The sequence below is a fragment of the Halichoeres trimaculatus genome, unplaced genomic scaffold (assembly GCF_033239565.1).
Source record: "Halichoeres trimaculatus isolate MK-OKI-2021-1 unplaced genomic scaffold, fHalTri1.1 fHalTri1_scaffold_12, whole genome shotgun sequence".
Lineage (NCBI taxonomy): Eukaryota > Metazoa > Chordata > Actinopteri > Labriformes > Labridae > Halichoeres > Halichoeres trimaculatus.
The window spans coordinates 3891324-3903852 of NW_027437190.1; the positions used below are offsets into that span (position 1 = coordinate 3891324).

The window sequence follows — 12529 nt, forward strand, 5'->3', positions numbered from 1 at the left end:
ATCAGGTGTGAGCTGGGAGGTGATGACGTGGACCTGTCCTTCCATCCATCGTTGTTGGGAACGTGGGATCTATCTCCGGTGGGATGGACGAGCTAGCCGTGCTAACCCAGCGGCAGAGGGGCTGCCGGAGGGCAGAGTGGTATCGTGCTGTTCACAGACGTGGCTGACGGAACTGACATCGGACGCCAGCGCCACATTGGAGGAGCTTCACCTGCTGTGAGCACACAGGATACAGGAGACAGAGACTGAACAGACTGCTGGGGAGGCTCAGTTCTGGACCCTGTGGAGGTGGAGAGACTCAAGAGCCCTGCACTTGACTTGGAATATTAGCACAAGCTAATTGCGGATATTTGACACATCAGTGTTTCCCTACTTTTTTTTTTATTTATTTTTTTTTTGGGGGGGGGGGGGGGGGGGGGGCTCCCAAGAAGTTGAGTTAATTTTATATTCCATATAGCCATAGATTACAGCAAACAAAGTTTATGAACTAGATTTAAGCTAACTCTGGTACAATGCATCAAATGGTGACATTTATGTTGAATATTGTACATAGTCCCTTTATAATTAAATTAAATTAAACGTGATTAAAAATGACCTCTCTCCTAAATAAGGTCTATTTTTCATTTTTTTTAACCGAATAAACAGCCTTATATTGTTTATCCAATGTACATGACAGGATGTCATTTGTACATTCTTGCCTTCACATTTCTCCTCATGCTGTTTTGCACAGGGCGAAGTTCTTCCTAAACTTGTTCACAGACACACAAACAAGTGCACAGATATACACACATAAAGACAAGCACAGTCTGTATAGTGGACAGACAGCTGGGAAAACTACCACATAGAACCTCAAGGCTGTAAACCTTGGGGAAACACTGCACATACCTGGTTAGTAGAAAGCTAACTCACAACTTCATGTCGCTCTTCATCCTGAACTGCTCTTAAAGTTCCTGAAAGGAGTGAAAGTCGAGCCAAGCCTTGCCCTTGTTTGGGAAAAAACTTTATCCGTTTGGCATTTTGTTTCACTTTGGTTGTATTTTTCTTCCTCTGTGCTACATCCACTATTGTAGCTGCTCTGATTTGCTTCATCCACTGGCTATCATAAATACACAAAGTCACTTGCACACTGAGCACACTGTGATTTGCTGAGGTCACCACATCTTCTCTCTGCCCAGAAACTTCCAGACACAATCAAAACATTAACATACAGGCAGAGAAGGGGGTTGAGGCAGACACAGACATCGACACACGTGTAAAGAGACCTGTAGGTGATGATTCAGCAGGATTATTCCTGTAAAAGCTGAAATTATATTTTTAGAAAAATCCTGCAGACTCTACCTTTGAAGGGCTTGCTATCTGTAAAAGTGAGTGTAAAACACAAACTGAACAAAGCTCTGAATGAAGGCTTCTTCCTCTCTCCATTATCAGCACTCTGTGCACCACAGTTTATTGTGCATTCACTGCCATGCATATGAAACTTGTCGGGTAATGTAATTTTTAATCGTGCGACAAAGTGACCTCCATTGTTGTGCAGAAATTCTTCTCTGTTGGAGCTCAAGGCAGGCCAAGCAAAAAAAGAGAGCTTCACTCACTTCTGAGGCCTGCCTGGGACGCTAAAGTGTAAATTAAAGGCTTTCACCTCATCACACTGATTATCACAACAACAAACGCAAAAAGCTGTTGTCTTTGACTTCATGAGCATCAAAACACGTAACACACGTGCAAACATAAATATGATAGTAAGAGGGAAAACAACCCCCCATCAAAAAGTTTGACATATGACTCAATCCTATGTTACCTGTGAACCAGAGGGTCTAGACTGGCAGATACAGAGTATTAAGTCACATTTATGAGGATATCAGTCAAACAGTGAGTCAATGAAGCATGCAGCTGCTCCAACCTGCAGTGGGAAATCTCTTCAGGTGGACAACAAAAGTCTGTGAATCTGCAGAGCATCTCTTGTTTTCTATGCAGGCTGATTATGAATGGCCTATTCTTGTGTCGTTTCAAACAATACTGCTCAGTATTGAGCAGGTACACAATGAGTAGAGTTCTTAGAAAGTTAATACCAAAGACTATTTGATAATGTTTTGCGAAGCAGGTAGGAATAAGTACTACTCTCTCAGTCCAGAAATCCCAACTCCTAACTGATGATGCCACGTGCTATTCAAAAACAAATGTGTGACTCCAGCCTTTCTTACAGAAAAACAAATGTTTGTTAAATGTGTTTTTTCTTTTCATCAGGGTCACAGACTCACAGACATCTGTTATCTCATTGGTTAAACTGACTGATTGGTTAATTGCAGGGTTGTGCATGCTAAAATGAACGCCTTTGTAGAACACACTCATACTTTGGTGAACAGCAAATAGAGTAGCTCATTCTGCAGCTCACTCTAGAGGTAGTGAACAACAGCTTATGCAGCAACGGCTGTTTGCGCTAATGTTCATTCCAACCCACAGTCAGCAGTTATTCTGCAGTGGTCTGTTCAAACTTGAGAGTCTATCAATAAAATAAAGACTGAGGTTACGTCAGCTGTCCTTAGTGAGGTTGGAGCTGGTAGATGAGCTCTCGTAGGACATAACCAAGATTCACTAACGTTACACGTTACAGACACTTCTCTTCCAGCACAGGGCTGTGAGGAACACAGTGGCCTGTCACGATAATCAATAAATCAATGAACCAAACGATAAATAAAAACGTCCTCGGTAAGTTTGCCAGCCTTGATAAACTGACACGTGCATGCATGTTTGTTTTCCTCTCTTTCGACTAAAGAGGCTGAAAGAGAAGATGGCTCACTACGTCTATCTTTCCTAACATCGGGGTGCATAGGTTCTATAGCGGATTTATAGCAGAGTGAGCATCTGTCAAAAATACGATCTTTGGGGTGAAGACAGGGCTGCTTGCGCGTACACACACAGAGAGCTGAGGGGTAAGGAGGAAACATACGCTAATATGAGTGATGGCACCAAAGATACGGTTCTAAAGCCGCCTGCCACAGTCCCAGTGTGGGAATATTTTGTTTTTTATCAGAATGAACAAAGTGTGAGCTCATGAACACCAACGAGCTGATATGTCGCATCTGTTTGAAAATAGTGGCGACGCAGAAGAAGGGGAGGTGCAGCGGAGCCTTGTTCTTTGACAATCCGCTCTTACTGAGGCTTTTGGTCTGCAAAGTAAATAGAAATAAAAGCGCCAAATGGTGGCGCTCAAAGACAGCTACATTGCCAAAGAAATGCAGCCCTTCAATACGGTTGAAAGCCAGAAATGTTCAAAATGTTTGACAGACAGTACGGATTGACTGGGAAAAAGTACATGTTACAAACAATTCAGGAACTGTATAAACTCCCTTTTATTAAGGCTATAGTTTTTATTGTTTTTGTTTTTTTCTTTAGAGACAGAGTCTTTGTTTTATTGTTTTTGATTAGTATTAATTATTTTCATTGACATGTATTTTTTTCCTAAAAGAGAGTCCATTTCATTTTCATTGTATTTTTTTTCTCTCTTGTTTGTTAAATTTATTATATTTTTTGTTTAATTTATTTTATTTAAAAGATCCTGACCTTTTAATTACAGTTAAATACTCTTAAGAAATTAAAGTTTCTTGCTTTTGATATGGTGTACTCACTTTATTATCCCATTTATCATAATTACATCAATGAAAAAATTGAAAAAAATCAAAATAATATTGACAATAACATCGATTATCAGCAATAATATTTTGGAAAATTATCGTCTAGCAAAGTTTGATATCGTGACAGGCCTACTAAATAGAAGCCACCTGAGCTCCTAAACTACACTACAAACTGTGTTTACAAAGTTTGCCTGTTGTCATGTTTGCTCTGCTTAACTACAAATAAATACATTACTTCACTGCATCCTGGGAAAAATAGTCACGCACTAAACAAAGACGAGTTAAAAAAAAAAAAAAGATCTGCTCTCCATTCATTTGCTTCATACAAACGCACTCCTTGGTTAATATCACATCTTCACAAGAGTGGGTGCTAGTACTTATGGGAAAAGGAGTCTTTCTCCCAGAAAAACACTGGCTTTTCCAGATAGTCCCCATAGCACCTTTTAAGCATGTTTTTAACATCCAATAACTGATCTGAAAATATCAACACTGGGACAAAAACTGCTATGAATGAACTATAATGACAGAAAACCTGTCAGAGAAATTTATCAAAGGTGTGTTTGGGTTGATCATTGCTTCAGAAATGATTCTGATCACATTTTTCTCATATCTGATCCTTGAGGGATTCAAAACAAACAAGGCACCAAAATAATAATATGAATCTTATCAAAGTTCCTGAAATGTGTGATATGGTTTGTGTGCATACAGTTTCAGTGAGAAAGTAACCACAGTTTCCTCAGTGCATCTGCCTCACCTCTCAAGTTTGTGTGAACTGTGGGGACAAAAAGAGGAAGTAAATAATACTTCAACGACTGCTTCATACTCCATCATCAGGGACAAGTTTTTAACACACCAATAACACAGAGCAATAAATTTAGATGACTACTTTGTGTCATGTCTTTGCCATCACTTGAGCCACCTGATGTGACAGATATCATATCAGTATAGATGGACACACAACCTGCCTGTCTACACTCTGTCAGCCCTCGTAGAAAATCAATGAGCCAGTTCATTCAGTGCTATGGGACGTCCACAGACATCAGTGCTAGGAGCTGACCTTGTAGCACATGGCCTATGGCAGCCAGAAAAGTGAGTCAAATGGACCGTAGTACACTGCTACTGTAACACACAGCTTGATACTGAGAGAGACCTCCACCATCACATTCTGCTGCACAGAGCCCCAGCAAACAATTGATGACTGCTCTGCATTCAGGCCATCTAAATACAAAGCAGGCCACAGTGAACAAGTGCCCAGGCTCCATGAGCCCACTGAAGAGAAAGGTGTTACAGTAAGGTGAGACAAAAAAGTGTGAAACAGGTGCTAGTCTCTTTGACAACCTCAGTGCCCCACTGTGCTGAAGCCAGGCTGTAACATGGCTTTAAAAGAGACGTGTAGTGCTATGACAGATCTGTGTTTTTAACCAGGTGAGAACAGAAAATGTTTAGATTATCAAAGGATCACACAAAATCAAGCGAAACCACGTCTGTGTAAAAGCAGAGGATTCTGGGAACTGAGCAGCGTGGTAGATCTAACCCACATCCTGTCTGCTCTGTTCTTCACTGTAAATACGTGGCATTTCTTGTTAACAGTATGACTGGTTTCATTATTTCAGCATCATTACTCAGCGTCAACTCATTACATACCTACAGCTGGAGCATCATACTCATCCCCCAGCAGTATTTCCGGTGCAGAGTACGCCAGAGAACCACAACTGGTTGTCAGCTTTTTCCCTGGCTGAAACTTGTTACTGAATCCAAAGTCGGTGAGCTTGACTAGTCCTTGTTTCTCAAAGAAAACCACATTCTCAGGCTTCAGGTCTCTGTGCACTACGTGCAGCCGGTGGCAGTAGGAAATAGCGTGGACAATCTGAGCAAAATATTTTTTGGCCAGCTCTTCATTCAGACCCTCCTCATGTTTCATGATGTAGTCAAACATGTCCCCTCCGTCACCAAGCTCCAAGATGAGGTAGAGCTTTGTCTGAGTGTCTATAACTTCATACAAACGCACAATGTTGGGATGCTGGACCAGCTTCATGCAGCGGACTTCCTGGAAAAGGTGGCCCGTGGCCACAGTGTCCAGCTTCGTCTTGTCAATCACCTTCACTGCTACTTTCTCACCAGTGAAGACGTGGCGAGCCAGCTTCACCACAGCAAAGTGGCCACGGCCCAGTGTCTTGTCCAGATCATACAGGCCTGCAATCTTGCCATCATAGCCCCGCTTGAAGCCTGCCATTGCTGGAGAGGGTGATGGGGACAGGGGGGTCCCCCCTGTGGGCAGGGGCAGGTTGTCTGAGTTATGTGGGTCCAGCTTTGCTTAATTCATCGAAGGCTGAGAGAAAAACCCATGGCTCCAGCTTCCTGAATGACATAATAGAAACACAAACCAAAGTTTTACTACATAGTGATTGGATTTCAAGCGCACAATAAAACGTGAAAAGCAGAAATATTACCATCAGTTTCAAAACAATTCCCATGTAGGTACGCATAGATGTAAAGTCTACTATACCTGCCCCTCCTACACCCACAGTGCAGCACAGCGCAAGTTACGGCTTTAAGAATATCATCATTTGTGATGATACTATTTCTGATCCCCGCAAAAACAACAAGCATCACGTTCCTGAACGCTCAAGTGTGAAATCATTACACATATGAATCGGTCATGTGGAGCATTCACAGGCGTTGGGCTTGTTTTGACAGCAAGGCTGCAGCTCTAACGTTAGCTCCCTCTATGCCTCAGTCCCTGTGTGCCGCCTCGTGCTGATACAGTAAAAAGAGTGCCATGAAAACTTTAATGAAGCTAAAATACTCTACATTTCGTACAGGTGTGCAGCTACTCTGCTACCACACAGACTGGCTCAGAAGTCGCCAGCATACAGGGCCCAGCGGCGGCACAAACAACTGCTGTTAGCCTGCCGTTACCAGAGGCTAGCACGGTGTTCATTGATTGATCAACGTTAGCCCACTGGCTCTCACAAGCGCTACTTGCCGTCTGTTATAACGATGGGACGCCGCCCACGATCCCCCTAACCCAGCCAAAAGAAAGGTACTGGTCTAACCTTTAGATCCAGCCCACAAAAAAAGCGTGCAGGGGATCGACTGATGTTTAAATATCCAACAACTAGCATTAGCATGTAGCAAGCTAAAGTTACTACGGCTCGCGCAGCTTACCTCTCCTCGAGTCCGGTCTTTTCCGATACCTGGGTCCTTCAGGTGATCTCCAATCAATTTTATCACAAGTAGTTCAGTAAATGAAGATAGTATAACCTATTGGAAGGGAACTCGGCACTCAGGAGGTGCCTATACCTTAAGTTTATCCGTAAAACGAAGCATTGCATCGTTGGCAGCGGCAGTCCTAATCGGACTCGCTCTCTCTCCTCCCAGCCGAGGCGGTGGGGCTGTAATGCTGCATTCACTGACCGTTTAACAGTATCGGGATTTTCTGAGACCACCACAATGTCAGTGTAAAAACTTTAGGACACGACATATATCATAATAAAATTTTAAATAAAAAAATATAGAGGATTGGAATTGTCCATAAAAATATGTTTTTAGGGCATATATAACCTAGTCTTTGGGGAAAATTTGGTTCATATTGACTTTTACTACGCTGGCTTATCTGTTGAATTTAGTCATCTAGGCCTGGCCTTAGTTTAAGTTCCACAGACTTCTGTTTATCCAACAATTGATGTTTTTGATCTTATTTATTTATTTGTTTATTTATATATTTTTACGGAGTAGAAATCTTTTCGGGGGCCAGATCAAAACGAGACAGAAAAAGTAGGAATTTAGTGTAATAGAAATCCAAACATCTTAACCACCAAAATTCTTTCTTTATTCTTTCTCGACTAGTATGAACGGTAGGATTAAACTTTGATTTTTCTTATTTTTTGTTATTTTTTTCTGATGTTTTATTTCATTTCATACAGAGATGGTGTTAACCTTTTTATATTGTTTGGTTCTCTTCTGTTATCTTGGTGCTGTGTCCTCACATTTTTCATGTATTTATCTTTTTGTCCATTTTGTAACAAACTTTGTGACCCTGTTGATCATTGAAAAACACATTTACACAATAACAAACAAGTGGAAAAAACCCAACTTTCTGCAAAAGACAGACCATGAAACGTATGTGTCAGTCATTGTGATTGTGTCATCTCATACAAGCACTGTTAGTTGCAAAATAAATATCAAACTTTACTCGCCTGCAAAGGAGCAAGAAAAAAAATTGATCAATCATTCCATTACACTGGCTTAATCCCACAGTCAAAAAATGTATGGTGCAAGGGAAGAGAAATTGAATCTTTGATTCTAATAAACAAAACATCTGCATCAGTAAGTGTTGACAACAAATCACAAACACACAACTGACATATTGTCAGCGCAATAGCATAATTGCCTGAGCTATATAGTATCAACATGTCATTTATTGTTTTGTAAGCCCCATAGCTTGTTGTCCAGACCCTAAAGGAATTTTTCTGTTGCATTGTTATTTTCTGTACACACACACACACACACACACACACACACACACACACACACACACACACACACACACACACACACACACACACACACACACACACACACACACACAAAAAAAAAAAAAAAAAATAGCTTCTCAAATTCAACGCACTGAAAGCCATCAAATCATGTTGAGTATGGCTTAGGAGCTCAGAGTTACGAGGATCACACGAATGCAGCCAACGAGCATCACCGACCGCATTCAGCTCTGACGTCAAACAATGCTTTTGATAAGGAATGATGGAGGAAACAACTTTCAGTCACTGAACGCGCAGCAACGACAAGTACTGTTCATGGGACGAAGGCCTTTAACGGTTGATGATTTAAAATAGTTAAACTTGGGGTTTGAGAAGATCCAGGTCCAAGTATCAGCCGAATACACTATTATGTTGAACAAGTCAACAGCATTAATTTATTTGATGCGGTGATAAACATTTTAAATGCATGTTCCTTACCACATGGTTGACCTGACGATGAATTTACTAACGATCAGGTTCAGATCTTGTTCATAATAAAAGGTGTGTAGCGACATCTAGTGATGGACGGAAGATTGACTTGGCCCTATTATTATTATTATTATTATCATTATTATTATTATTATTATTATTATTATTATTATTATTATTATTATTATTATTGTTACTAATGGATTTTTTTATTCAAAACAGCACACCTATGTTTTGTCTACCAGAGACACGTCTCAGAGGCTGGAGCTAAGGTTGTGGGATTTCATCAGAAAATGTGTGCACAGACTCAAATTAATAACATTTACCCTCTCTGGCTTTACCATATATTTTAGCAACATACATAGTGACATATATTCATATTTCTATGAAAAACTTTCAGACTCTCAAAGCAAACACAACAAAGAAGCAGCACAAACATCTTCTTGTCAAAAATCCTCAGAGGTTCCAAAAAAAAAAAAAAAAGTGAGCAAAACATAAAGCAATAATGCGCACTCAATGACAAGATCTGGATATTGTACTCGCAGTGGTAAAAGAACAAAACCTATTCTTGGTCGTGTTACATGCTTTTCAGACTGAAGATGGGAGTGTTGCTTTGTGTTTGATGTCACCACTCTGCACCTACTAGTCATTCAGAAGTTCACCATGACAAAGATGCAGTCACCAACATTTGTTTAGACATGTTTTTCTGATGTGCTGGTATTAGTCATCTGTCATATTGAATTCATTACCAATGGATGATATTAAAAGAAGTAACCATTAAAACCCAAATTAACACAGCTAATAAGGTCAACAACAGGAATAATAATAATAATAATAATAATAATAATAATAATAATAATAATAATAATAATAATAATAATAATAAACAAAGAAAAATGATGATGATTATGAATAGAATATCATAATAATTCAAACATTGAAATTTTTTTTGAAAAAAATGACAACTCAAAACATGTTCCTAATTTGATAACCTTGAATTTTAGCAGCTTATATAAAAACAGTGATATTGGATCTGAAAAGAGAAAAAAAAAGTCTTTTAAATGTAAAACTGATCGTATTAGTCTAGCTTATAATTCAATAGTCTCAATGCTCTTTATTAATTTTTACAGCTTTATTGTATCACTTAGTAATCAGCATGTTGGTATTTTTGGTGCGTTATCTTTAACTTTTATCCTTAACCTTTTATCTATCTATCTATCTATCTATCTATCTATCTATCTATCTATCTATCTATCTATCTATCTATCTATCTATCTATCTATCTATCTATCTATCTATCTATTTATTCATTTTTACTGTTTTTAATCTGTTGGTGTTGTCATGCTTCAACCTATTCCTTTCTGTTAACTGTTTGAAAACATGTACAGTGGTGGCTAAAACTGTTAAAACACCTGTCAGACTTGAATGTATTGTACTTATTATTGGCTCCAAATCATGATAGTGAAATATGGAGATGGTTGCTCTGAGCTAAAAAAATATCAGATGACATGAGCAAGCCAAAGGATTTCCTTTTCAATAGATCACTCTTTATTTTACAACCAGACCAAGTCGGAAAAATGTGGTTGAGGTCTGGACCCGAGGGGTCCAGTCCATCATTTTCAAAGTTCTTTATTTTAAAGGAAAGTGACCTGAGGCTTCTTATGATGACTCGATTCTATGGTACATATAGAGCATAATGATGAAAAGGAGACTTTGTGGGTATTTTATTTGTTTATTGATGTATTTATTTGGGGGTGTTTTAACAGCCAATTGAACAGAAAAAAACACAAGTTTTTAATTATGGTATGTGTTCTAAAAGTTTTGGCCACTGCTGTTTTAACTTTGAACTAACATGTATTTTATTTGTATGAACAGGGCCATATAAATAAAAGTTGAGTGATTGAACGAAAAATTTAATGCACATATTTTTGTGTAAAGAAAAACACAAAACAAACAAAAAATTAAAAGCACCGTACACTCAGTACTCTTTTTCCAATTTCAAGACTTTGTTTCCCTTGAGCACTTTCACCTACTGTCATAAAGATGTAACTAGTTCCAAGGCATGCCTTTGCTCTGGAGAGCAGATCTTGTTTTAACATTACATCTCTTTGTTCAAGACAACTTTTCCCAGAACGCTAAGTGACAAGGTTATTTGTAGTTAGGCAGAGCTTTCATTTGGAAGGTGACAACAATAAAACGTTGTTAACTTAGTTTGTAATTTAGTGTCCAGAAGGAGACTATCTGTTTAGTGTCCCTCACAGCCTGGTGCTCCAAGACATGTAAAGTGTAACATTAATGAATCCTGGTTATGTCCTGCCAGTCATCTACCAATCAGAGCTAACATAACCTCACTCTTCATTTTATTGATAGACTCTCAAGTTTGAACAGAGCACTGCAGAATAACTGCTGACTGCGGGCTGGAGTGAAAGTTATCACAAACAACCTGAGCTTTGACAGTCAAGCTCCTGTGTCCAACATTACTCAAAAAATAAATATAAAAAAATACATTGAAAGAAGTCCTTTTCTTCAAGAAAAAGTACAAATGCCTCTCACTTGGTTAACAATAGAAAGAGAAAATCTAAAGAGAATTATCATTTAGAAACAAATAATTTTGGTGCTGAGAAACCTAATTTAAATTTTAGTTCATGAGCAGGCAAAGGTGAGACTGTTTCAAGATCACTTGCAACGTCTTCACAGAGACTTCAAAAACTGGAAAGTGTGTGTGCATTGTCATGCGATGACCCTGCATCATTAACATGAAATCCCTATAATCCTCCTCTTAAAAGGAATAAATTAAAGAATATTCACTTCTTCTCTATTAAAGCATTAGAGAATAAAAGAGCGCTTTCACCATGGTGATATTCAGTGATTCCTCAATTATTTATGAGGGAATGATTAATTTATAGAGTCTGCTCCGGTTTATAAGCCCAAGATGTGATAATTATCAATGGCAAACGGTGCAATTAAAGAGGTCGGGTGTTATCGCGAGAAGTGAGCGCGGGATTTCCCTCGGCAGTAGGTGGAGACTTGCAGAGCAGAGTGGAGTCGGTCTCCAAGCAGCTGCTCTCTGTCTCTGCCTTTCTCAGAGCTAGGCTAGCTGGTAAACAACACCAAACAGCCCAGGCGGTGTGTCGGACAATGTAATGACTGAACCCGGAGCTGTTTTTGGTCGGACTCTCGGTTTTCGTCACAGTTCAGCTCGTCGTCCCCACTACATGTCTTGTGTTCCCGTTTTGGACCGTCTCTGCAAAAGGCTGGAGCATTACTGAGGAACACTGATGCTGCCGAGATGAGCTAACCTTTCAGCTGTCCTCAGAGACAAAAGCATCATTTCACCGAGACCCGAGGTGAGACTCGTCCTGTAGACTAGGTTTTGATCTGTTCTGAGGAACTGAAGTAGGTTTTACCGGTAGAAATCTGCCAGGCTAACTGTCTGTAGTGTTGTGGGTCTCTATCAGAGATGAGTGTGCCCAGCTGACAGACAGCTGAACAGATGTGTGTTACACTTCTGAATATATCAAACAGTGTCCAGAAATGTTTAACTTCATGCCAGTAAATGTCTTTTAATGCTTTAATAGGCTGATAACACAAACTCCCGAAGTACTATTTAATGTTGCTCAAAACAGAAGCAGCTTCAATCTAGCGAACAGGTGAATGAATGAATGAATGAATTAATGCATGAATGAATGAATGAATGAATACTGCCCCCTGAACCTACACTGGTGTCCCAAGATGTGTTGAATTGGCTGCAAGTGCATTATTCAGGATACATAAATGTACATAACCAAGAAGGAGAAATGTATCTTCTGCTGTTATTATTACTCTATCAGTTTAAAGGCACAATCTGAACAGAAAGTAATGATCTCACTTCAAAGTTATCTGTTGTTGACTTTTTAAATAGCTCAGATTACAGCCACACAATGATTTGATGTT

General features: G+C 39.4%; 2 protein-coding genes across 2 annotated transcripts in view; one reads left to right on the plus strand and one right to left on the minus strand.

The window, feature by feature from the left end:
- snrka (SNF related kinase a) overlaps window positions 1–7033 on the minus strand; it is a 60278-nt gene extending 53245 nt beyond the window's left edge. The window contains 2 exon segments of the mRNA XM_074683521.1: window positions 5277–5990; window positions 6801–7033. Coding sequence (XP_074539622.1) covers window positions 5277–5865 — 589 coding nt within the window. The 5' untranslated portion in view covers window positions 5866–5990; window positions 6801–7033.
- Window positions 7034–11641: 4608 nt separating this feature from the next.
- The window catches only part of pomgnt2 (protein O-linked mannose N-acetylglucosaminyltransferase 2 (beta 1,4-)), a 35144-nt gene continuing 34256 nt past the window's right edge, over window positions 11642–12529 (plus strand). The window contains exon 1 of the mRNA XM_074684160.1: window positions 11642–11943. The gene's annotated coding sequence lies outside the window, so the exon portion shown is untranslated. The remainder of the gene's footprint in view (window positions 11944–12529) is intronic.